Here is a 25,925-nt window from a genome sequence, read left to right on the forward strand (position 1 = left end):
TCAAGTAGTAATATCCTTTCGAACCAACTGCCTTCCCAAATCCTCCCGTATATAAACCTCATTGAATTGTCTCAAAAATGGATTACGCATCATGCCATCAAAAGCCTTGACGAGATCTTCATCCCGTTCTTCAGTGAGATGCACGATACGCCAAGTGTTGACAGGGTTCTCCTCATTTCCAACCGCGCAGTGTTCGACGTGAAACAATGGCTGCTTTTCCCCGCTCGTGATCTTGGTGCCGTCGGGAAGAGTAGCTTCTGCCACTCCGAGGAAGAATGCCTTTTGGTTGACATGATCGAGACAAACGCGCTCAATAACTGTTATGTACTGATCGGGATCCTTCCAAATCCTTTGGTCCGTAATGCGCACAAAGTACTCAAGAGAGCCCTCCTTGGTATGGTCGACTACCTTCAAGCTCCCGGGACGGATGACGTGGCTGATATATTTGTCTGGGCCCAGCGCCTTCTTCACTTCCATATCCCAGAGCAGGGACTTGGTATAAGTAAATGGCTCATCGACAGTGTAGTTGTTGCTAATGATGGCATTTACATCCGCATCCGGGGTAGTGATGGCCGTGTTCTTAGGGTCCGAGAACGCGGCTTCAAAGGTCTCGGCGTAACTCATATTCGTGATTTGAAGGCGGTCAAATGGCGTTGCTGGATTTATTTAGGAAACAGTGAAGCTTTCAAGAAGCCAACACCTTGTGGCCAACTGCATGACCTCCTCTTAAGCGAGCCCATCCGAAGCTGACAAATGCAGTGACTTGCATGAGCCAAGAATGTGCATCACGTAACCCGACTGCAGCTACAAATAGAATCAAAGGCCAAGAGCCAATATGGAATAACCTCGGTTCTGTCCCTACCTATGTAAGCCGGACTTAGCAATGCGGTCTCGATAGCTCTACAAGCTCATATTAAATGACACGGCCAACAGATCCATGAGGGTGAATGGAATCGCATGATAGGAAATAGGTTTGAGAGTATCGACTCTAATTCTGGGTGATCCAGTGTCCGTCTGGCAGATCCTCAAGGAAATTGACTCAGTAAACCAAGATGTCATAACCAGTCAGTAAATACTGTTCGTCGAGTTATGAGAAATCAGGAAACCGCATCGAGTACACTCTGGACAATATCATCTCGCAATGGCTTCTAGTCATATCAAATTACATATCTCGTCGCGGCAATATGGTTGACTCTCGCAATGCGTCTATCTGAATTACAGCTGAGGCTCAGATACAGCGTGACTAGTTACAAATTTCCTCAAAGAACTATATATATAGTCTCACCAGCTTGTCTTGCAGATTTTGACATTACAGCTGACCACATACTACCCACTGTCTATGGCAAAGGGACCTGCGTCACGATGCATAGAGCGTTGACGCAGGCGCAGATATTGGCTCCTTGATCCAAACAGAACGAAGCACCGACGCATTGAGTATCACTACCGCATGCGAACTCGGGCAAGGCGGTTGTGGTCATTGTCGCCATCGTCGTCGTCTTGAGGTAGCACATCAGGTTGATGCAGCCGCATCGCATGGGGTCACACACGCCGCCACGCAGATCGCAGTCCGCATCATTTTGGCATGGGAATAGACCGGCAGGGAAGAAAGTCGATGTGGATGTGCTTGCGGTCTCGGTCTCGGTCGAGCTTGCCGTTGTCGAAGTGATGGTGATGTAGGTTGAAGATGTTTCAGCTGAAGAGGTTGTCGCAGTGGTTGTCGCATCAGTGCTGACAGTCGATGTAGCCGTTGTGGATTCGGTAGTGGAGGATGTGGTTGTTTCGGCAGATGAAGAATCAGTAGTCGAAGCAGTGGTAGTTTCGACACTTGAGGACTCGATGGTCGAAGATGTGCTGATTTCAATCGATGAAGAAATGGTGGTCTCTGCAGTTGACGATTCGGTGACCGTCGAAGATTCGGCAGTCGAGGTGGTGGTTTCAGCTGTTGTTGATAACGTCGTAGAACGAGTGGGATAGCACACTTTTCCATTAGCGACGCCAACCGACAGCAAGGCGAGAACGCCAGTGAACAGCTTGGAGGAGACCATAGTAACGAGTGACAGGTGCGATTTGCAGTGGAGAACGAGAGATGAGAGCTGCTGAGAAAAGGACGACAGCCGGTAGTCTCCTATAAATCTCCCCTGACGCCGTCCTAAGCTGGCGTCAGCAAGCCTCAAGAACACAGCTAGCAAAAGCTATTGCCCAACATGCATCTTTAGTCCAGGAACACAGGGATTGTTGCCTTGCTGATCGTTATTAACGCGGCGACAAACTGGGAGCAAGGTGTGCCAACTCACATTAAACGGCTTGCGCAACCAATCCGCGACTTGAATCTGGCGCGAATATGTGGATACTTTTCGATAGTTTCTTGTTAGTCCAAGCCAGGTCGTCTGAATCGACGATCTCTCCTCGCTGGGGGTAGTTGACGTCAGAGGCTGCTTGCTTCGGACAGGGGAAGCTTGTATGCTCAATCGCAAGTTGGACTAGTCAACCTCTTATCAGGAGCTAATGTTGGGGCTGTTGTCAGCTTGCGAAGGCTGAAATTGTGGCTGACAACAACAAGGCCAGACCAAAACATCTTCATCGTCCCGTGCTCTGGGGAACGAGACCACTGGATATCAGTCCGGAGCCCCAGCTGCGATGCAATAGAAGGGAATGAGGGATTAGAATTGTTAGGGGAGGGCGGGTGAAGAGATGTTGGCTCATCATGCGAAAGTTGAATTGGTAGGATGAAACACCTTACAGATGTCAGGCAATAGTAGATTATTAAGCTTCGAAGGACTCTCCACGTTCTATCGAGCAGGTGTCTTAAGATTGATTTGTGCTGTACGCTCAAAGAAATTCTCAGTCGACAGTTGTGGCATGTCCATTTGGCCAAGTTGAACCACGGCCACCTAACCGCATTAAAGTTCCAAAAAGATACTGGTTTTAATATACACTCACAAAACTGGCCAAGGAGTTTTCGTAAGCATCTATGGGACATGCTTGTGATAGGAACGAGGAACAACTCTGGGTCAAAATCCGGTCGTTATAGGGTAGGGAAGCCACCATCGCATGGCTTCTCCCACAGTTAGGCAATCAATTGGCATGGGCCATCATGTTGTGTATTAAAGCTCTACAAGCTAGGTAAGTTTTATGGATAGTATCACGGCTCTTCCGCTTAGTACGACTTGGCTCTGCATAGCTGTTGATGGTGTCCGGTAGATGTTATGTATGCTGCTTAACCGGTACTATTTGCTTGAGTATGGGCGATAACAGATAAGGGCTTATCGAGATACGATGACATCTTATCTGTTATCTTGCTAACATGGAAAAGCGTCGCCGGAACCTCGGATGCCGTAACTTGCAACCCATTGGTTGCTGGAAGGGTTGCGTCCTGGAACTATACTAAATCTAGTAGCACTCTCAACCGCGGACATTTGCGGAGTTAGAGAGCTATCTTGATCTGGATCACAACCCGGGCAATGAGATACGTTGTATGGACTCTATCCAGATGGAGGTTTCTCTCCACCGTGCGGCCTAGTTGGACTACTTTTTAACGGCCGAAGACCATACTAGAACTGACGAATACGATAACTTGTGGACAATTGGGATTTGCCGCTCTCTCTGACAGTGAGAGGATCAGTGGGCAGCATTGTATGAGAATGGAGAACAAACCAACCCTGGTCCCGCTGTCGAACCCAGGAATATTCTCAACTGATTCCGCGCCTTGGCAAATCTACATCCCCATGGGGATACTTGACAGCCAGTGGGGGGTGCATTTCAAGCGGTCAACTCCGGTGCGATAAGTCGACGTGATATCATGACGCGGTCTCGGGCAGAGCAGAACCTCAAAGCTGGCGGTGTTCGAGTTAATACCCTTTTCAGCAATTTCCAACGCTAACAGACGTCACCGTATCAACGTCAAGGGTTCTCCATTAAGTAAGCATTCGCGCTGCAGATCAATGCTGTGTTGAGTAAGGCGCGTCGCTGAAGCTAGATCTTGATTGGGAAATATCTCGAACTTCGCACCCCCGCATGTCCCAAACTTTGGAGCTCTGGAGCTTCAAAGGTCGGCATTCGCTTTCATTCTTAAGCCTGACTTTGCACCTCTCTTCATCTTGAATATCTTCTCTTAGCCGCATCAGTGTCGAAGTGGATTGATCAGATCGCCTCAATTGCAGCAGCTTTAATTGTTCTTTGCTTCACTTTTCCCCTCGCAACCCCCCTCACAATGTCCCCCTACCACGCCAATCTCTCCAATGAGGGGCACACCTACACCAAGCAGGAAGGCTTGGTCGCTGGTCTCCGCACATACGGTGTCGTGCAGCCAGAGCGCAAGATCCGACAAGTCGACGACGGCAATGTCTGGGAGGCTATTGTCATTGGCTCCGGTTATGCCGGTCTGATTGCCGCCCGTGACCTTGTCAAGGCTGGTGAGTAGTGAGAGAGGAGAAACATGCGGAAATATGCCGTTGACATTTTGCAGGCAAGAAGACTCTCCTCATTGAGGCCCGAGACCGCGTTGGTGGTCGAACCTGGAGCGCTGAGCTTGATGGCACAACATACGAGATGGGCGGCACCTGGATCTCACACGTGCATGGCCGTGTATTCGGTGAGATGGTGCGCTACGGTCTCAAGGACGACGTCTCCATGACCCGCACCGAAAACGGCGGCTGCGATTACTTCACCCTCGATACAGGTTCCGGTTCCAGAAAGTTCACCCACAAGGAGGCTGGTGAGATGACTGCCAGAGCCTGGGGCATCTTTATCAACATTGATGGCAACAACGGTCGCGACATTTGCCCTCTCCCTTACTCAACGCTTGGCAACTCGCGTGTTAGTGCCAATCAGGTCAAGGATGTCGATCAGCTCTCATGCCGTGACCGTATCGACCAGATCAAGGATCAGCTGAGCGCCGATGAGCTTGCTCTTCTTGAGTCGTTAGTTCCGCACATTGGAGGTGGCTCCGTTGAAAATTTTGGGTTTCTTGAGATGCTCCGCGCTCAGGCTCTTCAAGGCTACGATATCGCCACTTTTGAGGAAGTTTGGACCCTGTACAAGATCCGTGAGGGTCAGTCTACGCTCGCCCGTCGTATTTTCGACGACGCCGTCCGACTTGGCCTCCAGTATTCGTTCAAGACCCCCATCAAGTCCATCATCGAGAGAGAAGGAATCGTGTCCCTCCACACCCCTAACGGCAAGATCTTCCGTGCCAAGCGGGTTGTTAACACCATCCCCATCGCCGTCCTCCCCGACATCCACTTCGACCCTCCTCTGTCGCCTCTCCGCCAGGAAGCCATTAAGATTGGCCAGGTTGACTATCTGACCAAGATCCATGCCGAAGTTGAGGGAGATCTCCGAGGTCTCCGAGGATGCACTTGGCCTGGTGACATGCTGTATGTCTACGGGGATGGCTTCTGTGCTGGTGGCAAGACCACCCGTATCACCTCATTCGCTGGCGACAACCGTGGCAAACTTGACCCCCTTAAGGAGCCCGAGCGTCTCGAGACCGCTCTGAAGAGATTCCACCCTATGGATATCAAGAAGGTCGTCTTCCACGACTGGGTCTCTGACCCCTACGCCAAGGCCGGTGCTGCCTGGTATCCCGCTGGTTTCCTCACCAAGTACCTTGCAGAGCTTCAAAGCCGTCATGGAAACGTCTTCATGGCCAACGCTGACTGGGCTAACGGATGGAGATCTTTTATCGAGGGTGCGATGGAGCAGGGTGCTCTTGCTGCGGATCAGGTCTTGAACGAACTTGGCATTCTTGGCGCCAACCCTGCTCCGGGCGAATACCAGCGCCCCTCGAGACTGTAAGAGGAAGCCTAGAGATGTGGTTTTTTTTTCAGCCGAGATTGTATTGTAAAATGATAGCAGATTGAGAACCTTCACGGACTGTGACTGCCCAAGAGGCATAACGTACATACCGTTTTCAGTCCACTTCTGATCTCCCGGGGCCAATGCCAGCCCAGATTCTATACATATGAAGTACAAGTATATTCTATCCGCGTCTTGAACTAGAAAGTGCAATAAGCGGCACACATAACTCGTGTATCTGACCTCAATACTGATTCTAGGTCGGTATGGATTGCGCCTTTTCTCGAGGAAACAGCATGGAGAGAGTGTCTTTCTCACGATATAACTGTTGGGATTGAAGTGCTAAAGAGATCAGAAATTGCATATGAGAGCAAGGTATGAAAACCGATTATATCAGGGTCTTTTGTCAGAGCTGGCTCTGAAGTGCCACTCGCTCCCGGATTTCTTCCTGCTTTCTGAAAATTCAACTTGATGAGATTAATTCTGCTGTCTCACTACGGAAAAGCCGTCAACTGCCATGATCTGATTTGAATATGCTGGGGTCGGGAACCTGGATGCAGAAAGACTGGGTGGTCCAATCGCTGTTTCGCTTTTCGCTCTTCGCGAGGTCGTCATTTGAGAACCAACACTTGCCCACCACCACGAAGAACCTTCGTCATTCTACGTTTTTTACGGTGCATAGAGCCCTGACCGATCGGCAATTCGCATCACGAACAGTCTTCAGGTATCTTTCAGTTTGCAAAAAGCCGAGCCAGGTATAACTCCGCCCCGAGTTTCTCAAAAGGAACCCCCCCCCCTGCCAAGTTTGTTCCAGATGTATTTGCCGATCGTCGTACGTCACCGAAGATATTGTGCCATTGTGGCTATGAAGCCAAAAGGTCTCTGCGTCGAGGATGCTCAGGCCCCTGCCAGCGACCATGCGCGAACACGCCGCCCAGAGTGGTTTACATTATCAAACAGGATAGTTGCCTCCACATTGCAAGGACCCCCTGCCGTGCCACTTGAATAATCTCAGGAAATTCCATATTGTTTCTGAGTGATCTACCCTGCAAGACAAGTGTTAAGACAAAGTGGATTTCTGTTGGCATCGATATCGACTGGATGCTGTAGAAATAGACTTGAACGGCAGACCTAGCCGACTTCAAAGTGAGACTTGAAGTCGATTAACTAAGAAAATAGCTTGAAGGAGAGTAATATTCTATAGAGGAGTCAATCTTCAACTCGACTACACAGTCTTTCCTCTGTCATGCAGGTTAAAGGGCCGACAGCTTCGGGTGTTGGTTGTCAGCGGCCCTCACGCAACCAAACAAGGCAGTGTAGTCGCAGCTCCAGCGCGCATATGCAGCAATAAATCAAGGAGCTGAATCCTCCGGAGATGGCGACAAGGTGACGAAAATGCTGGCCGAGAACTTGATCCTCCAAGTTTGTCAGCAGTTATGATGGATTGATAACGAGATTTGGGCTTCATGGACTGCACAACGAAATAAGTTGGCTAACTTGACATTGCCGAGGATATTGGGGATCATGCCACGGTTTGGCCATGTGTGGCATGGCTCAAGTAAAATCAAGGATCTTGATGCAGATTCTGCTACTTCACTGCCACCCTCCACATACTCGGGAGCAACACACCCTGTCTCAGGAACTTTTTCGCGGCACCTGTAGCGAGTGCGGGGGTAGTTTGCGCCGATAGCCCTGTCTAAGTTGAAAAATTCAAAGTATGCTTAGAAAGGAGACTGCATGATACTTCCGTCGAGATGCGGCCGACCGAGGCTTGACAATCTGCAACCCAAGCCTCGCCATCATACCGGATACAGAACGTTATGACGCGGCAAGTTGGGGTTCTGTGCATGATCTACAGCCTTGGAACTTTGTTAATTTGCCTAGAAAGCAACGGTAATGTGTCAAACAGAACAAAACGACACGACCAACAACCAAGCCCCCCCTGGTCGTGACACTGACAGCCCGGATGTGCAACGACGAATTCGGCAACGAGTGCGAAAAAGTTGGGAGGGTTCCTTTTATCAAATTAAGACGCAAGCCACCGTTTCAAACAAGTAGATCGGGTGACGTAGGCATAGACACGATACGCTGGGGCCCGGGGTTATCTGTGGAGGATCGGATCCTACAAGCCTCGTATCCCTGCCCTGTGCTAAGGCCAGCTGAGAGTCCCCCTTGCAGTGCCGCCGCCAATGGTCAAAATCCCTCGAATTTTCGTATGAGGTACCTTGTCTGGATCTGCGGCAGGTGCATACAGCCTACCTTAGCACGGCAAGGTGCCTTGCAAGACGTTGAGCGTCCAATTGAGACTGGTATTAGGACTCACAGCCTCAGCTAACCGCTCTCAGCTGCACGTTTACCCGACCCTCGAATATTACCGAGTAGGCTTTGTTTCTTAAGCCCAGTAAGCTCTTAAGGTTAATCTTAATAAACATAACACATTGTTTGGTGGCTGAGCCTCGCGCGGGTGGGACATGCAAGCCGCCTCCGACAGAGGAATACGATCCTCGCCGTCGGCAGTTGCATCTAGACAGTGACTTGCCTATCAGACCCAGGAGCTTGACGATCCTACCCGCCGTGGATTTGTGTGAGGCGGCAGAGTGAAGGATGAGACCCCACGAGGCGCAATCTCGGTGTGGACTGAGCGTCTAGAAGACGTCACTCATGCTCAGCTCGTCCGAGGCAGGGTACGTCTCACAGGCTTTCGGTCGTGAGATGAAGACCTGATGATGGAAATGATCAGACCCGAGTGGTAGAGACTTCAAGTATAAAGAGGAAGGGATGACTTGCCTTTCAATAGCTTCATCAGCCAACAACACATTCTCATCTCCTCAAGAGATTCATACTCATCATCAATTTCAATTCTACCCATTCTATTCAACATGACAAAGAACTCTGGCCTGGCTGCCAAGGGCCTGGTGCTCCTCTTTGCCACCACCGCTTTTGCAAACCCCATTGAGAACCTCTACCGCGAGCTCCTCAAGCGCGACGAGCCTCCTCGTGCCCTCGACGAGCACTGCTCTGAAGAGGAAAAGAAGTGGCAGCCTGCCTTGGACTTGTAAGCTGAACGGTAACACAACTGCGGCTGATGCTGACTTTGAAACAGCGACAAGGACAGCTGCTACAACGTGCCAGCCATCGACAAGGACGGCAACATCGCTACTGGCGACACCGTTGATTACCAATATTCGTGGTCTGATAAGTGCCGCGACATTGAAGACCTTGATAACAACAACGTTTACGTGCGCACTCGCTGCAACAACCACTGGTGTGGTTACCTGTACGACTACTACTTTGAGCGTGATCAGTCCGTCCAGGGCGTCATCAGCGGCGGCCACCGACACGACTGGGAGCACATTGCCGTCTTCACTAAAGACAACGAGGGCGCCCAAGTCGTTGCTGCCTCCGCTCACGGTGACTACGACACCAAGAAGGCTGGCGATGTCCGCTTCCATGAGGGCACACACGCCAAGATTGTCTACCACAAGGACGGCGGCTCCACCCACGCCTTCCGCTTCGCCAGTGAAAAGGACGATGCGATCGAGAACCACAAGGGATACTGGTTTGTTGGACCTCTCGTCAACTGGGAGGGCTTCCCCAGCGGTGAGATCCGCGACAAGCTCATGAACCACGACTTTGGCGACGCGAACGTTGGCATCAAGGATGGGAGCTTCAAGGCTAACCTGGACCGCGCTCGCAACGACCTTGTTGACGGCTTCAACAGCGGTTAAATGAATTGATTGAGTTTGGAGCTGCGAGCTTCATCTGTGAGGAAAAAAAGAGTGTGGAGGAGATGGGATTGGGACATCTCTTGTCTATAGCTGGACTGTGACCTTCAGATTGACCTGTACTTTTATTTCAATACATTATGCGCGCGCACAACTCTTTAGTACATTCCTTGGTGAACTCACCTTACTGCCTACATCTCGCTCATTCGGACCCAACACCGGGAACATGGAGGCACAAAAGACACAATGCGGTTGTAGCATATCACTAATGCTATCGAAATAAGACATTAACGCTTGAAACTGGGTTCGAAATGGGATCGCCCGTCAACCGAATTGGGGCTGAGATGTCATTTTCGTTTGTATCTGGCGGTTGAGTAAATGCCCCGAGGCAATATCTCTAGATGGTGGGAGGTGTCAACGGCCGAAACCTAATCAGACATGTGCCCGGTATGAAAATTAATAGGATCAAGAACATTTTGTCGCTTCATTTATGCTTAAAATAGTTTACAAGTCGACGAGTGTCGTCGGGAATACGAAATCCAATCTCGTAATTGACCTTGTTCCGAGCGGCCCGGCCCGGGATGCATGACCCCACCAGATTGACCTCGACCCCGGCCAAGACATTCTTGAAGACGATCATCTCCCCTGCCAAGGCCATTGAGACTTATAGAGAGATACGTATGCCGTGGCGGATAGTTCTTTTCGCCGTGGACCGAAATAGGACCGAAGCTTATAGCCTTGTGATGCCCGCATCGAGTCCTCAGGGTGATGATGGCATCTGGTACGCCCCCACACAAGGCAATGCCGTCAGCAAGCTACTCTATTATTCCACTGGACCTAATTCTTAATGTCATTATGGCTAGCTGTCAAGGCAAAGTTAAACACATCTAGCAAATGAATCTGTCAGCTTTCAACTCGGGTATCGCATCTCCCATGCAGCGACTACGTCATTGTCAAGACGGAGCTTAAGCTCGCCCCGAAGCCCCGAAGAATACTAGTTGGATACTATTTGAGCTAACTTAGTAGATTGTCTTGATCCACTAACTACGATAGAGTAAACTATCTAGATATCTTACCATAGACTACATGACCTGGCTTGCCATCCAAATGCTCTTGCGTCTACTACTAACCTTGGGGATGACGCTAGCAAGGGATTGCGTGACAACGTCAAGATCTGGCAGGCCGACAAACTGGACGCCAGCTTCGTCTATTCTTGATAGTGCTGATAGATGCCACCTAACTTTGACTACTTGTCTACGAAAGACGTTATATAAACCACACTCAAGAAATTGGCATGGCTAACTTTTCACCGAGAGAAGGATCTAGTTACAAGTCAAAGGGTGAAAAGAATTCGAGTAGTGATGTTCTATTATTGTGCTACAGGAAGTAAAAATGCTGCAATGCTTGCGTAATGCTCTATCGTGTCTATATGGATGCCATGTTGGCGCATCAATGGGGTATATGTCTATCAGGTTCTTTTTTTCTTACTCCTCCTTCCCCTCAGTGGCAGCAGCAGCTTGTGGTGCCGCCGCCTGCGCCAGGCATCTCTTCCTGATGCTGAACACGGCCGTGACGTGTCCCACCACCCACCAAGCGAACAGAACGGGCAGACCAATGTGCAGGTAGTTGCCGCATCCGGACCAAACTTCGATCAAAACGATCCAAAGAGCGTGGGCGGGGAATGCGTATCCGATGCGGTAGAATCCAGCCATGAGCTCGAAGGGGAAGATGCAGGCTGAGACGTTGACCATGAACCAGGTGAGCAGGAAAAATGGTGTAAGTGCCATCGGTACAAAACTGTTTATAGTCGACTCCAGCACTTGGAAGTTGGTATCCATAAACAGCCAGAACGTCAACCACGTGAGAGCCCAGTGTCCACCGTTGACACCCCAATCCTCACGGAACGCCCAGATATAACCAGTAACAACGATGGCGAACAGCATCGAGAAGATCTTGCCGGTGATGAATCGCATCACGTAGACGTGGCTGATGCGCATGCTTTTGTGGATGCCAAAGCTGTCAAAGATGCCGTTCATGGCGAGAACGTAGAAGAACTGGCCCAGGATAGCCATGACGATGTTGATGGTGTTGTAGAGGTTTCTTGCGGCTTGGTTCGTGGGACGGATCACGTCGGGGGCTCCCTGGATGGGGTTGAGGTAGGCTTGGATGGCGGCGGGATCGCTGCTGTTGACGTTTCTAAAGGCGGCTTGGCCTTCCTTTGTTCGGTAGTAGCCGCCTCGCATGGCGCCGAGGAGTGATTGGAAGTTGGAGGCGAGGTATCCAGATGCTGTGGTTGGGTATCTGGCGCTGTTGTAGATGAATGTCACACTGTCCGTAGGGTCGTAGTTCTGGGCCGCAGAGCCGCCTTCGATGGCAGCAGCAAGACGGTCAGAGGCACCCTTGTGAATGAAGACGGCTCCCCAGTAATCGGCCTTGCACACGCTGTGCCTCACATCTTCTGGGTCGGGGTAGTCGGAGGATGATTGAAAGTCGAGCGATGGAAATTTGCGGCTCTGCAGACCCTGGTAGGCGGTTGAGACTGACTCTCCAATAGGACCGCCATCGTAATCAACAACGAGGATGTTAAGCGCTGATACTCGATCGTTTACTTTGAAGGATGCACCGAAAAGGTATGAAAGGTCGGCAAGGAAGACGACGAGGATGGCCACCATAACGCCCATCAGGACCTTGACGGCCAGGACCCTCTTTTGACGCCATTCTGGGGCGTTGATGCCCTGTCTTGCAGGACTTGACATGCCCAAGTCGTCGTGTAGTGTCGGCTCAGGGGAGGACTGTCGGATAGTGTTGTCGGACATGGCTGCTGCAGATGTAGTTGTTTGCTGGACCTTGACAGTAAAAGGAGTCAGGGAGCGGCCGACCGGGAATAACCTGACTTTTCTCAACCATGAATCGAATAATGGGAAGAGGGAGCTTAAGAATAAAACAAACGTCAGGCCATTTTCCGGGGAGCGGAACCTTTCCTGGGCTCATGGCCCGTAAAAGGGACCAAAGCAGGCTCTTTGCGAAATTCATTCATTGGTCGGTTGGCGGGATTACAATGGACCTCGTGCTTGCCCCCTTCGGTGTTCCTGGTAAGGCCGAGTCGCGAGGGAGCGAGAACGATCTTTTTGCGACGACGTCATTGGACAGTTTCAGGGCTAGATCTTGAATTGATAAGATAAGTTTCCGTTTTTCTCTCCGGTCATATGGCCGTGCTCCGACTTTGAGGGTCTCTCGGTCCCGGGGCGCGTGTCCGAAGGCCGAGACCCGGTTTGTTGGACTAAACTCCGGGCACCGACCAACAACCAGCAGCTCGCTTTTCGTGAGAGTTACCCGAGTGCGATGGATTGATGCAGGCTCTCCGCAATGAAATGGGACAGTTATTACGAATCAGTTGTCCGAGGTCTATGCGATTGCGAATGTCCGCATTCTCGGCCTGGTGATAAGCGGATATTGTTACATGAGTCACTAACATGAGGAGGAATCTAGATAGGCATTAACAGACATGCGCTAACGAAATCCAAGCTGTTTCGAACTTGATGCCATCCATATCTCTAACATTTAGCCTGGGCTGTTGCTTGCTAATCACTGGTTCGTGGCACGGACTCTACGGATTACCGAGGTGCGAATCCCGTAGGGATGGATTATTGATCAGTAGTCGTCATTCGTTCAATGCCCTACGACATTTAGTCAGGGTTCTGTTATTTTGGCGTCATGCAAGCTCTATCGGCTGACGATTAATCCATCTCGGAAACTTTTTGGGACTTGGCGAGTCGTCTTACAGACGCGCACGCGGTCACTGTAAGCTGCCGCGCGGATTCTAAGCTGACCGCGACATCAATCATGCTGCCTGGATCTTTTGACTGCATCTGGCCCGGCCTTGCGGGCTTGGTACCCGGATCGGCGACTAACAAGGCCACATGGCGCGCTAGAATTCATCATGCTTGAGGCTCGGGTCAACTGACGAGGTTATCTCCGACATCCCTGCCCAGGCAATTGAGCATCTAAATCCGATCGCACTATTGGTCGATTTCACGAATGTCCGTCAGGAAACCTAACTGCTAACCTGTATCCGTACACCACAATTGTATCCAGTTCTGCTCTCAATCAACTTGACTGACCATTTCACTGTTACAAGAGTGTGTGTTTAGTTGATACTATGCATGCATTGAGCCCAGTCTTCTCTATCTAGCCAGAGTACGAATCCGAAAATTCAGTACCGCCCAGTCATCCGATTCATAACGTTGAGACCCTCCTCGGCTACTCCTAGCTTTGCGCCGACCACAGATGTCCCCAGTCGGAGGCAGTTCTAGAGACATGAATGAGGTAGGTTGGCGTGTTACGAAGACCTTGATAATATCTTCGCACTGAGTTTCCCCCCTATCTTTCAGTTCTTGCGGAAACGTTATTTCCATCCCTTTTCTCCACTCGCCATCAGTGCCAGAACGGAAATTTCCACTGATGTTGGTCCAGGGGGGTGGAAGAACATAATGGTCTCCTCTGAGCATGTTCTCGACTTCCCAAGAGACGTCTAGGTTATAAACATGGAGAGATAGGTTGTGGTCCTTTTCCCCTTCATTTCTCACCACTAGACACAGAACGGTGTTCTCTTGTATCTCCACAACGCACTCCGGGTGGGAGCAAAGAGGGCGCAAAGGTCCATCGCGCAAACATCCTGGAGGAAAAGTCTTTCCTGACGTCTCGTCGTAAAGTTGGATGTGGAATGACTCAATGAAATTCTGTGAGGGAGACTTGTTGAAGAGATTCTTCACCATCTCATACCTGGCCAGGTGCTCCATCACGTCCAAGAGAAGTGACGGATCCTCTTGAGGTCTGAAACAGGAGGCGGCAAGCCTGTCAGCAATTTGTTCGACGCATCCCGGATTTCGTAAGTCTCCTTGGAAATGACGGTGACGTGGAATGTGGACAGGTCTCCAAGTGTTGTATCTCCCATGGCCACATGTAAGGAGGGTCGTTCCTGAATAGCCGTTCTCCAAGCGTCGTTGCTCTGTGATGGGACCTGAAGTCTAATGGGGTACTTTCGAAGTGATGAGTAGCTGAGTGCTGTCGCCATCATACCGGAAGGATAAGAGACGGTTCTTGGGGATAGCGGGCTCAGCTCAGACACAAGTGGTCGAGCTGTTATCACCTCAAAAATCTTTTTCTCTTGTGTTGCGTCTTCCGGCTGGTCATCATCCACAGAACACAAAGCAAACTTGTCTCCCTCACAAACTCCATGCGCCTCACCAGCGTCTAAAAGTAGGAGTGAGTCATCTTTGATGATCGGAATGGGCGCCGCGTACAACTCGGCGGTAAGATCTTCAAAAAACCCAAGGCGTTTGTTTCCATAGAGCATAGGCTTCTGGTCGGGCGGCTTTCTCTCCCGAAATCTGGCACATAGGTGGGCATAGATGTGGTGTGGTCTCCCCCCACGCGGCCCATCTTACAAAATGCCCTAAGCAGGAACCAAGATAAGATCCCGTGATACTTGTCCTTGACCAAGATCTCCCCCGACAGCTCTGACGGACCGCATGCGGCGAATACCGTGTATCCGGTGGGATTGATGAGCCAGTTCATACGCATTGAAGCGCCACGTTTGGTCGAATAAGGAACTGAAGAATCAACTGCGAGGGCAGCTGGCCACTGGAACGGGGGATATTTCTTGTCCACCTCCGAGTTGTAGGGGAGGCAGCGAGCAACTTCATCGTTGCGGACCACACTTCCAGAATAGCAACAATCCAGCACAAAAGTGAGTTTTAAACCCTTATCCACCGCGGCTTTCAACAAGACGCCCAATTCTTGGCCGCGAAGATAACGGATACCAGGTTTTTCTTTCTCGAAAAGAACAAGTGCCAGGTCGCCAGTAGATGCATCAGGCTTGCGGTCGCCGTGGCTATCTGGTGTCACTGTAGTGCCATGTCCGGAAAAGTGTATGTAGACAAAGTCGCCAGATGACGCTCGCGAGATTATGCTGTGGAGATTCAACAAGACGTTGTCGTAGGTAGGTAAAAGGGCTTCGTCTTCAGTGGGATAGCAAGATCCCGGGGCGATGGGGCTTGCGGTGAGTGTCTTAATGTCGGGGTTTTGTCGATGCTTTCGTAGACGCTTTTCCAACTCACGGACGTCATTTACACAGCCTTGGAGAGATTGGCCCCGGTAACAAGCGATTCCAATCAAGAGCGCGTAGTGTGTGATTAGTGCAGGGTCTGCGGACATGGTCTTGGTAGGGTGGATGGTAGTATGAGCTGAAGGGACAAGAAAAGTGAGCGTGAGGAACTGTAGGCAAGCACTCAGGAGATCAAGTTAAAACTACACAATGCATGGTAGGGTGGTGTTGGCAGGGCTTTGGCAGAATTACGAGGTCGGCATTTTCAGCCTGAAATATTATGCATGTCTCATGCACAGAGACCTTTTGGGCACCTTTTGAGCTCGGTCAGTTACGCTGGTTGTCACTAGCACAGCCCCCATGATGCCATCTCTCTCAAAGATAAGCTCGGCTATTTGATTCATGACAAGACAAGCTGTCGCGAACTGGTCCGCTTTGGGCGAACCAAGACAGATAATCACGAAAGAATTACAATCACATCGTCCCCTTCTCAGGCAGCCTCAATCACACTGATGTCGATCTCGCCGTTACCCAGCGGCTGTCCATTCTCTAAGCTCAGCGTGCACTTTCCAGGCGCTGGAAGCGTGGCAATCAAGTAAGGCCCCGATAAAGTTCCGTCGGAGTTGCGAAGGTGCACTTTGTCTCCGACGTGAAGGCCACTCATCTGCTCAAAAAGCCTTTGTCAGCGAAACCCATATGACTGGTTAATGGGAATACGGACATCATAGCTGGCCACCCAGGGGCGCTTGCCGGCGTCAGTGAATTCGGGGCTTGGCGAACGACTTGAATATCAGTTAGCATGCTCACAAATCAAAGAGACTGGGCGACTTGTGTGGTACCTACTCTTCAGGGTTAGTCATTGTGGGATGGGGGTAATTGCAATTCTCTTCCACTGCTCTGTCAACGCGTGGATGGCTGTTGGCAAGCCGAGGAGCCCCTCAAGTATTTCTAGGCACCCCGCGAATGTCCATTCGTAAGGTCAGCAAGGCAACCGTAGGCTTCACTTGGCACTCTGAGCCGTCCAGCCACCAACATGCATCTGCAGCTGGAAATCAGCGCATGCAGTTTGTGGCAGTATTTTATTGGGCTTTGGTTGCCAATGAAGAATGCCTCACTTTCAACCTCGACATGAGACGTCGAAAATGCACCGACTCAAAACAGTTGCTGCAACTGCTACTGTGAGACAGTAATCTGCCATCTCCGTTGCGTTACCTAGGTCTCTACTTCAAAAATAGCATCACAGGAGCTATGATACCTTCTCGATCATGCCTACCTATTTTGCCTATTTGGGACGCATCGTCATCCAACAAGGCCCAGGTGGCTGGGCCTCAAAGTACTGAGTCTGTGCCAGTATTAGTGCAAAGGGCTAACAAGATGCAGTCGAGGATTACAAACCTGGGTACCCTCGACTTACTGCCCTGGTCTCGTCCTACGATCGCTTCTTTATATGCCGGCGCTTTGATATGCTCCGATCACGGCTGCTACTCTTGAAACAAGACCAAATATCAGTACTCGAGGAAAAGCTGAAGCAAATCGACGAGTCAGAACCCTGTCCTCTATTCCTTGGGAAATCTCGAATCGACAACAATCAGAGTAGAAAATCTGTCCTTGCAGATATTGACGCTCGTCTTGCCGAATATGGTTCGTACGCCCTCTACCTGGTTGCTTCCAATGCTTACGTTGGATAGACCAATTAGTAGAAAGAACTCAAAAATCTCTGAGCTTAAACACGGCCGGGCAGAGAGACGTGGATAGTCTACAGAACTGGTTGAGGGGCACTGGATGCGTGGATAGGCAAGAAATACGGTTTCTGGAGCATCGCAACGAGCTATCGTCTCTAGCCCTCACAAATGACAGCGCAATGATCAAGTTCGAGGTTTGGGTAGAAGACAAGCTCATTCGCTTCTCAGATCGCTTTCGGCAGGTATGTATATATGCTTCACACGTCGTATTCACACGTTAACAAGAGGACAGAGCAGGTATCGAAGCGCCTCGTCGGATCCCAATGTCCACATCTACTCAGGGCCAGTCATCAGGAGGATTGCCAGGGCGCTGATGCTGCTTCTCATCACGCTGCTCCTTATGATGCCTATAGTCATATGCAATCTTGTGGGCACCAACGCGGGAAGAATTCTCGTTGTCATATTCTCCACGATTTCGTATCTGGCCATTCTTGCTGAATTGACTAACACGAGAACTGTTGAGTTGATTGTCGCAGGCACGACGTACGTTATTCCACCAAGCATTAATTATGATGTTTAACTTCTGCTGACTTGTGTTAACATAGGTATGCTACTGTTCTAATCGTATTTGTGTCTGGTAGCGTTATGGATGGTTGAGGACTCCTGAGATGTGTAAAGAAAATCGAAGTGGTCAGGATAATGAGCATGAATTTTCTGGATGGATTTATGTACATGATACATATGATACTCTTAGTTGAAAGAATATCCAGGGACAAATCCTGAGGTCCTTCACAGACTGACAGCCACTCGGTTAGGCGAACAAATTTGCAAAGCAAACAGGGCTGCAAGGCATGAATAAGGCAACCAACAGCCTCCTCGGCCTGTCTCACCTGCTGAGGCCTTATCTTCCCCGCAGCATGGATGCCTAAATACCGCGGTAAATCTCTCAAGTCTACCAACCACTCTGCCTTGCTCGGGCCGGATGCATATTGCTATCACGCCCTTCTCACCCTTATTACGCAGCTTCTCTACCTTTTAGGAAAATATTTAATCGCGATCTACCGGGTTTCGCCGAGAGAAAGCCATGTCCAGTTTGGACGAAGACATCCAATCCGCCAGGCTGGCATTTGCCGACTGCGTCGCCGGGCATCCGGATCGACACAAGCTTTCTGATCAACTTCGGCGACTTCTCTACAGAAGATACCTTGATTACGAAGAGCCATCTAATATCGACGAATGCATTCATCTCGCAAGACAAACATTGTCTGACGAAGCTGCAAATGAGTCCGACCGAGCAACATGTGTGAAATCCCTGGCAGTCTATCTCTACAGTCGTTATGAAAACGCTGGGGATGAATCTGATCTGGTCGATTCCATTCAATTCATCAAGCAGGAACTCGACGCAACCCTGGATGGCCCAGACAAAGCTTGGACTTTCCATGGGCTTGGGGACCGTCTCCACGACAGTTATACCAACTTTGGGCATTCAGAGCACCTGGACGAAGCGGTTAAAGTGTTAAGGCAGGCGGTGGCTCTGAGCCCAGAGGGTCTGGAACGGATGGACCGCTTACACGCTCTGGGGGCTTGTCTTGGTGATAGACATTCGAGAACTCAAGAGATGGCTGATATTGAGGAAGCTATCGACTTGGCCAGACAGACTGTCGAGGCGACCTCTGATTGTCTTTCGCGGGTTATCTATCTACAGAACCTCGGGGCAAATTTCCTTGATAGGTACTACGCGGCTGGAGACATGGAAGATCTTGAGCAAGCGATTGGAATTGCAAGGCAAACAATCGAGGCAGATCGATCCAACGAGGGTGGACCTCACTCTCACTTCATCATCGATTTGGCTAGTCGGCTTCAGGAGAGATTCCAGGCGACTGGCAAATTCCAGGATTTGGAAAATGCTGTTCTGATAGCACGAGAAGCAATCGCCTCAAAATCACCTAGGAAGAGGCCTCTCGAAGATGAACTGGATATTCTCTCCAGCATTTTAATGGACAGATATCGTCTAACGGGCGACGCAGCCGACTTTGACGAGGCACTCGATGCGAAAAGACGTGCAGTCAACCAGACATCAGACAGCAACCCACGGAAGTCCTTGCTACTCAACAACCTCGGGACCATACTCGCGACTCGCTATTCCAGGTCTGGAGCTTTGGACTATCTTGAAGAAGCAATCCAGATACAAAGGTGGGCTATCAGCATAGCACTGCCCGACGATGGGCGGCGACCAGCGCTGCAGGACACTCTTGCCAGCCTGCTCAGCCTGAGATATGCGAGAGGAGGCAAGGCCAGTGACAGCGAAGAGGCTTTCCAAATATCAAAGGAAATAGCTGAAAATACCCAAGTGGCCATCCGGATCGTTCAAGATGGTTGGGGAATCACGCAGCACGACTTGTTGAAAGATATGACACGTTTAAAGACGTTGCTGACCTGGACGAAGCCATCATACTGCTGAGGCAAGCTATCCAAATAACGCCTGAATCTCATCCGTTTCGAACAAAGTTGCTCCATGATCTTGCATGTCGTCTTTGGGACAAGGAGCTGATTCGTGGACCTGCCGCCGATTTTGACGAAGCTACGAAGATCTTTGAGCATATCCTCGAGATAGCGCCAGACAACCATCCGGAACGAGTTACATATCTGTGCAACCTGGGAAACATGATCGTAACTCGATATGAGCGAAATGGACAACTTTCTGACTTTGAGAGGGCGCTTAATTGTTTTCGCTCTGCCATGTCTCAGCCGAATGCGTCTCTCATTGATCACTTGACTGCCGGGGCCACCATGCTGCAGGTTTGCCTCACTCATGCACACTGGCAGCATGCATTCGAGGCTGCAGAGTTTGTCTTCCAACGGATGTCCAACCTTGCTCTGAGGTCCCTTGACAATGAGGACAAACAACATCTCCTCGGCCTTATGGCCGAAGTGGCTTCTGACGGTGTGGCGGCGGCATTGTTTGCCGAGAAGGGATGCCTTGCTGCCCTGAATCTGCTTGAGCAAGGCCGAGGCGTGTTGGCTGAGTCGATAGAAGCCATGAGAGTTGACATCATGCAGTTACAGGATCGTCATCCGGAAATGGCGAAGGAATTTGTTCGCCTGCGGGATGAGTTGGAGGGCGATGACTCTGGCAGTGATGATGAGGATAGTCTTCCTCGGGGCGACCAACGTTACAAGACGGGTAAAGAATTCGACGAGCTGATTGAGGACATCCGAGCACTGCCAGAATTTTCAAGCTTTCTGGGGCCGCCCAGCGAATTTGAGATCCAAGGTGCGGCGGTGGATGGGCCACTTGTTATCATCAATGTCAGCAAGTATCGCTGTGATGCACTCCTTGTTGAGGAGGACCAAACACGGGTCCTACCCTTGCCCAACCTTTACAGAGAGGAGATTACAAAGAAGGCCAAGAAAAAAGACCTCGGCAATCACCAGATTCTTGAGTGGCTATGGGATACAGTGGCGGAACCGACTCTTGAAGCCCTTAGGCTCAGTCGTACCCCTGCTGGGGAGAACTGGCCGCGTATCTGGTGGATTCCTACCGGTCCCCTGAGCAGATTTCCTCTCCACGCAGCAGGTCGTCACAGACAAGGGCTTGGAGAGACTGTCCTCGATAGGGTCGTTTCATCGTACAGCAGCTCCATCAAGGCCATCATCCATGGCCGTGCTCGTCGTCGTGCATCCACCGACCCAAGCCAAGCGCTGCTCGTCGCAGTGGAGAACACGCTTGGACAGGATCGACTACGATTTGCGACGCAAGAAGTAGCAGAACTCCGCAAGATCTGCGGAAAAATGAAGCTGACACCAGTAGAACCTATTCGGAAGAAGGAGAAACTTAAGGAGTGCCTGCAGAAGTGCAAGATCTTTCATTTCGCAGGCCATTGCTCGACAAACTACTACAATCCTCTCCATAGTCACCTATTTCTCGACGACGTGGATGCTAACCCTCTACGTGTTGCGGATCTTCTGGACATCAACCTCCACGTATCCGCACCGTTTCTGGCGTACTTGTCTGCCTGTGGAACTGGTCAGATCCTGGATGAGACTTTCATCGATGAGAGCATCCACTTGATCAGCGCTTGCCAACTCGCGGGATTTAGGCATGTCATAGGGACACTGTGGGACGTTGACGACAAGTTTTGCGTCGAGATGGCGAGTATCACATATGGAGTGATAGAAGGCAGCAAGATGAGCGACGGCTCGGTGTCTCGCGGGCTGCACAAGGCTAGTCGAGAACTCCGGGATAGTTCGCTCGGAGATCTGATGGAATTTAGAAAGGCCAGGAGACGGTCAAGAAGTGACAGGACTTCCGACGAGGGGGAAGATACGAGCTCAAACGTGGGAGATAACGATGGGGGTGGGTTGACCAGAAAGCCCAAATTCTTGTATTCGGATGACGAAGATGACTTGGAGACAGGGCTTCTGAATTGGGTCCCCTATGTTCATTTTGGCGTGTAGAGATGTAGCCCTCTCCTGCAGGCAGTAGAAAGACTACAAAAAGGCCAATATGTTAGCATCGGGAGACGAGGCTATGATGTGTTGATATTATGTTTCTTGATATAGTTGAAGCCCGGCCCTTGATGGGATAACTAAGCCAGGAGACCGACCAACAGGGTCAAGTGCTTCAAAGACATAGACATGCCCCGATGGACGATTGAGAGGTAACAGATAATGCGGCAGCTTCGAAAACATGGGGACCATACAGGCAGGTTTCTCCAGGAAGAGCATATACAGGGATGAATTGTGGGGGTCTATCACAATAGAGCTGAAAATCGATTATGGTTGCAAGTTTGGGTACAGCAGGGAGCAGTGCACAAAGTACCTGAGCACGATTCTTGACTCTTGTGACTGTGGAATGAGTAAGAAGCATGGTGGTAGAGTATCTAACGACTGTCTGAGCTGGATGATTGACATTATTGTTTAAGAGTTATAAGCTGTCTCGGGCCTTGTGATCCCCTCGGCCATGAAATAAGAAGCTCATTTTGCCCGATCAAGATTCCCAAGCGGGGGACGAAAAACACCAAACCTGGCCCAACCACAAGACTCAGGCTGCGAGTCTAGACTGCCCCGTTTTCTAACCGAGTGCCAAGCTTAGCGGAGAGGTCTCCAGTGGGGATACTAGCGCATCTCTGTTCCCCAGACACGGTCGAATCTGCAGGGATGTCGTGGAGACTTGGAGGAACTGGGTCAGCGGAAACGATTCAAATGTCCGCTATCAGACGGACATTAAGGTTTGGAAGCACCCATGCTCGGACCGAGAAAGATTCAAAGTATGTCTTGTCACTGAGTGTGGCGGAGAAGTGTAGAGGATGAAGCGTTCAGCTGCTGGCTTGCCTTTCAGAGAGAAGCTGTTTCCACTCTCCACCGTCTGGGTGCGGTTTTATGCAAGCTGCATTCCAGTCGATGCAACATTGGGTTGACACTTGAGTCATATCACTCAGAAAGTGAGACACCCATAACGCTGCGCTGTGGCTTACTCTTCCTCCTTCCCTCGACTCGACGCCCTTCACAGGGCGATTTGCGAGCGCACGTCTGCAAGATGAATGAGGTTAGTGAACGCAACAGCCCTTAAAGAGGGCTGCTCTATCGCTGCAGCTTACCATCACCTGCTGTACAGTACGCAGCACACCACCATGAGCAGAATACCTAATCCGGCGACTCGTACAGAGCACGGAGCCTCCCCATTGACAGCAACGCAAGGCACACGCCGCAGCCAATCGACAGGGGCACATATGTCAGATGTGCACTTTCCACAAAACCGGGAACGGCGTAAACCGACACTGAAGTTTATTTACTCATCGGCCGAGAGACATATCGTGAAACAGGAGACCAGAAAAATTCGGAAATTATCTTCATCCTCGGTTAGGCGCTTGACAAAGTCCGGTTCAGCCACGAAGCATGTGGCTTGCCCTAGCAAAGGGGGACAAAAAGGCGGAGGCGAGTCGATTCCGCCGTGTGCCATGGGTTTGTTTTTAAGCTTATTATGCTTATTATCGCTTCAAGGTTTTTAACTATGCGCATCACGCGGTGATTTCTGCGTTTAAAGGGAGCATGGCCAGCTGAATGAGGGTCTCGACGGCACGGTAGTTGTGGTCTCGGCCTTGGATAGACCCTCAGCCGTCTTGGCATTTGATGCTGCCAAGCTTTTGTTCACCGAAGCATGACCAACGTTTTTGCTCCCTTTTCTAGCTTCTCGGGGACCAAAAGCAGCTGTGGCGGTGTCCAGGGGCCAGGAACCTGTGTCTAGACTGGTGGTTAAAACGCCATTAATCTCTAGCAGCCCTCGCTTCGCTTGATGTTCCCTCTTGTGGGCGTATTCCGCCTTACAGGGCTGGCCGGCCATTGGAAGACTATCGATTCTGTGCTTATCGTGGCGGCGTGCTAGACGCGCCACGATGTTCAGCTCGCTGGATCTGGTGGCTACCTCGCTTGGGGATAAGACTTGAGTTGTCCCTGAGATTTTTTGCAAAGTGGTACGGCAAGTTCTCAACATCTTCAGACAGTTACCAGCAAGATGAAGTTCTCAGTTGTTTTGATGCCCTTGATGCTGCTCGGGGATGTCGTCTCCGCGCAGAGCAGTTTGAACGACATCTGCACCGGTAGCGCCAACTCGGGCTGCAAGGCGACTATCACGGTACCCAACGGCTTCAAGGTCATTACGACGAAAAAGAAGTTCACAAAGGTATGTCTTTTTAACGTAGCGGGGCATTGAAGATACAAGGAGCGTCTGCTAACGCCCAAGGGATAGAACAACCCGTGCAAGACCAAGAAGACGTTCAACGTCAAATGTGGCACAAAGACAAATCCCAACAAGACATGCAAGAAAACCGCATGCGTAAAGGGTAAGGCCTCTCCGACCACATTAGCAACCGCATGCTCACGCTTGTAGGCATCGATGTTTACTACAAGAACGTCCCTACGAGCCTCCAAATCACCTACGTCAAGATCAACGTCTGCAACAAGATCCGTCAAGTCCTCGGCAAGACCCTCGGCGACAAGTTCCTCAAGGCGAGGGATCCCATCTGCAACTGCTTCAACAAGCTGCGCACCTTGAACAATCAGGGCAAGTTTACGTCTTCTTCGGCGGGTAACTTTGATTTGGCCAACAACTACTACCTCGACCAGGCCCAGGATTTGCAAAAGGTATGGCTCTCTATTCCCTCTCTCCAATACCTTCTTGCTGATTTAGTCTAGTGCAACACCAATGGAGGTCTCAAGTATGGGCATAACAGGGTGGCCACCGTGAACAAACTCAAGGCAAACGGCTGGACTGTCGCTCTTGGCGCTGATGTATGTATCTCTACCCCTCGTCTAGGACATTCGGTCGCTAACAGGAGTCCAGCTGGAGCTTCCGACTTTCCGGGCCATGATTGCCGTGATCCATCCCTGCCGCGTTACGGGCGTCTGCGACTCTAACTTGATCTACGCCGTCTTCAACAACTACCTCATCGCCACATACCGAATCCTCCTCGGCCCCATCATCCCCGTCCTGAATCGCTGGAAGGATAATCTCGGTCTACTTGAAAAGTCCACTGGTTACGTTCTGGACCAAACAGACGACGTCAGTGAGGCCTTCTACGACATCCAGTCAACCCTCAACAACTACAGACACTACATTTGCGGCGAGCTCAACTACTGCGAGGGCAATCGCTTTCATATTCAAAAGTTCATGGGCAATGTCGACAATGTGATGAGTATGACTTACCAACTCCTCGCGGCTAAGCAACTCCTCCTCCCCCTCAACGCGAAAGTCACTGGTCTACTGGGTGACGTCAACACACTCAGGTCAAACTGGGCCAAGGTCCCAACAGCCAATGAAATGGTCTACAGGATCCAGAACAACGAGATCAAAGTGGCCAAGGACGTTTTCAAGCTCATGCCCGTCGTGCAGGGAATGCCAACCACTGCCAAAAAGGTCACCACTGAGCTTGGCCCTCTGAAGTCGTTTGTCAGCGAATATCTTGCCGATTCGGAGAATCTCCATAACCTGATCACCAGCATGCTGGAGATTGACTGGGAGAAGGATCATCAGGAAGAGTTTGGCAACGATCAATACGGTGTGTATGTGCGCAACGGGCTCATCTCCATCCAGGGCAACATGAACAACGCCCTAGCCGAGGCTGTCAAGGTCTACTTCTGGCTGATCCGGGCCGTCGACAACCAGCTCAAGGACTTTACTCTCACAAACGGACGCTGGAGAATGGAGACTGGCACCACGCCTTACCAGCGATGGACAACCCTGCACATGGACATGCCCTGCACAAGGATCACCAAGACTCCGTACAAGAGCTCGGGCCTGAGCAAGTTGTCCAACTCGCACCGAGTCTACTGGAAGTGTAACTTCGGACCTCATGATACTCATTATCCCATGGTTCACGTTCCCTACATGAGAATGTACGAATGAGTGGGGTGAGAGCTATGGAGACCATGTGATTGAAAGCCTTCTTCTTCTTTCGACTTCTAGACACTCTTTCTATCACTTTTCTATTAAATTAGAACCTAATTATTGATCTTATAACTGCATTCATCCACCCTGGTGAGGTTGTTCATATTTGGAGAGGCCAATGTAACGGCTGTGCTATGACCCACGTGACCACCTTTGAAGGTATCTACCAA

At 50.6% G+C, this 25,925-nt stretch overlaps 7 protein-coding genes across 7 annotated transcripts; 4 read left to right on the forward strand and 3 right to left on the reverse strand.

Moving 5' to 3' along the window:
• Positions 1 to 624, reverse strand: LRP88_04018 (uncharacterized protein; the record flags this gene model as incomplete). Its single annotated transcript, XM_083240606.1, has 1 exon — positions 1 to 624. The coding sequence occupies one exon, from the start codon at positions 622 to 624 to the stop codon at positions 1 to 3; it is 624 nt and encodes a 207-aa protein (XP_083103896.1).
• A 713-nt stretch (positions 625 to 1,337) lies between these two features.
• LRP88_04019 (uncharacterized protein) lies at positions 1,338 to 2,045 on the reverse strand (the record flags this gene model as incomplete). Its single annotated transcript, XM_083240607.1, has 1 exon — positions 1,338 to 2,045. One exon carries the CDS (start codon positions 2,043 to 2,045, stop codon positions 1,338 to 1,340), a length of 708 nt encoding a protein of 235 aa, XP_083103897.1.
• Positions 2,046 to 4,210: 2,165 nt separating this feature from the next.
• LRP88_04020 (flavin monoamine oxidase family protein) lies at positions 4,211 to 5,796 on the forward strand (the record flags this gene model as incomplete). Its single annotated transcript, XM_083240608.1, has 2 exons — positions 4,211 to 4,412; positions 4,466 to 5,796. The coding sequence occupies 2 exons, from the start codon at positions 4,211 to 4,213 to the stop codon at positions 5,794 to 5,796; spliced, it is 1,533 nt and encodes a 510-aa protein (XP_083103898.1).
• Positions 5,797 to 8,675: 2,879 nt separating this feature from the next.
• LRP88_04021 (NPP1 family protein) lies at positions 8,676 to 9,524 on the forward strand (the record flags this gene model as incomplete). The annotated part of the gene is made up of 2 exons (XM_083240609.1): positions 8,676 to 8,851; positions 8,900 to 9,524. 2 exons carry the CDS (start codon positions 8,676 to 8,678, stop codon positions 9,522 to 9,524), a joined length of 801 nt encoding a protein of 266 aa, XP_083103899.1.
• A 1,481-nt stretch (positions 9,525 to 11,005) lies between these two features.
• LRP88_04022 (SNG1 family protein) lies at positions 11,006 to 12,337 on the reverse strand (the record flags this gene model as incomplete). The annotated part of the gene is made up of 1 exon (XM_083240610.1): positions 11,006 to 12,337. One exon carries the CDS (start codon positions 12,335 to 12,337, stop codon positions 11,006 to 11,008), a length of 1,332 nt encoding a protein of 443 aa, XP_083103900.1.
• A 7,762-nt stretch (positions 12,338 to 20,099) lies between these two features.
• LRP88_04023 (CHAT domain-containing protein) lies at positions 20,100 to 21,767 on the forward strand (the record flags this gene model as incomplete). The annotated part of the gene is made up of 1 exon (XM_083240611.1): positions 20,100 to 21,767. The coding sequence occupies one exon, from the start codon at positions 20,100 to 20,102 to the stop codon at positions 21,765 to 21,767; it is 1,668 nt and encodes a 555-aa protein (XP_083103901.1).
• Positions 21,768 to 23,823: 2,056 nt separating this feature from the next.
• LRP88_04024 (uncharacterized protein) lies at positions 23,824 to 25,713 on the forward strand (the record flags this gene model as incomplete). The annotated part of the gene is made up of 5 exons (XM_083240612.1): positions 23,824 to 23,991; positions 24,058 to 24,151; positions 24,199 to 24,452; positions 24,504 to 24,599; positions 24,652 to 25,713. The coding sequence occupies 5 exons, from the start codon at positions 23,824 to 23,826 to the stop codon at positions 25,711 to 25,713; spliced, it is 1,674 nt and encodes a 557-aa protein (XP_083103902.1).
• Positions 25,714 to 25,925: the final 212 nt, after the last annotated feature.

Source organism: Fusarium phalaenopsidis, assembly GCF_050370095.1.
Source record: "Fusarium phalaenopsidis strain FUZ10S chromosome Unknown contig_32288, whole genome shotgun sequence".
Taxonomy (NCBI): Eukaryota; Fungi; Ascomycota; class Sordariomycetes; order Hypocreales; family Nectriaceae; genus Fusarium; species Fusarium phalaenopsidis.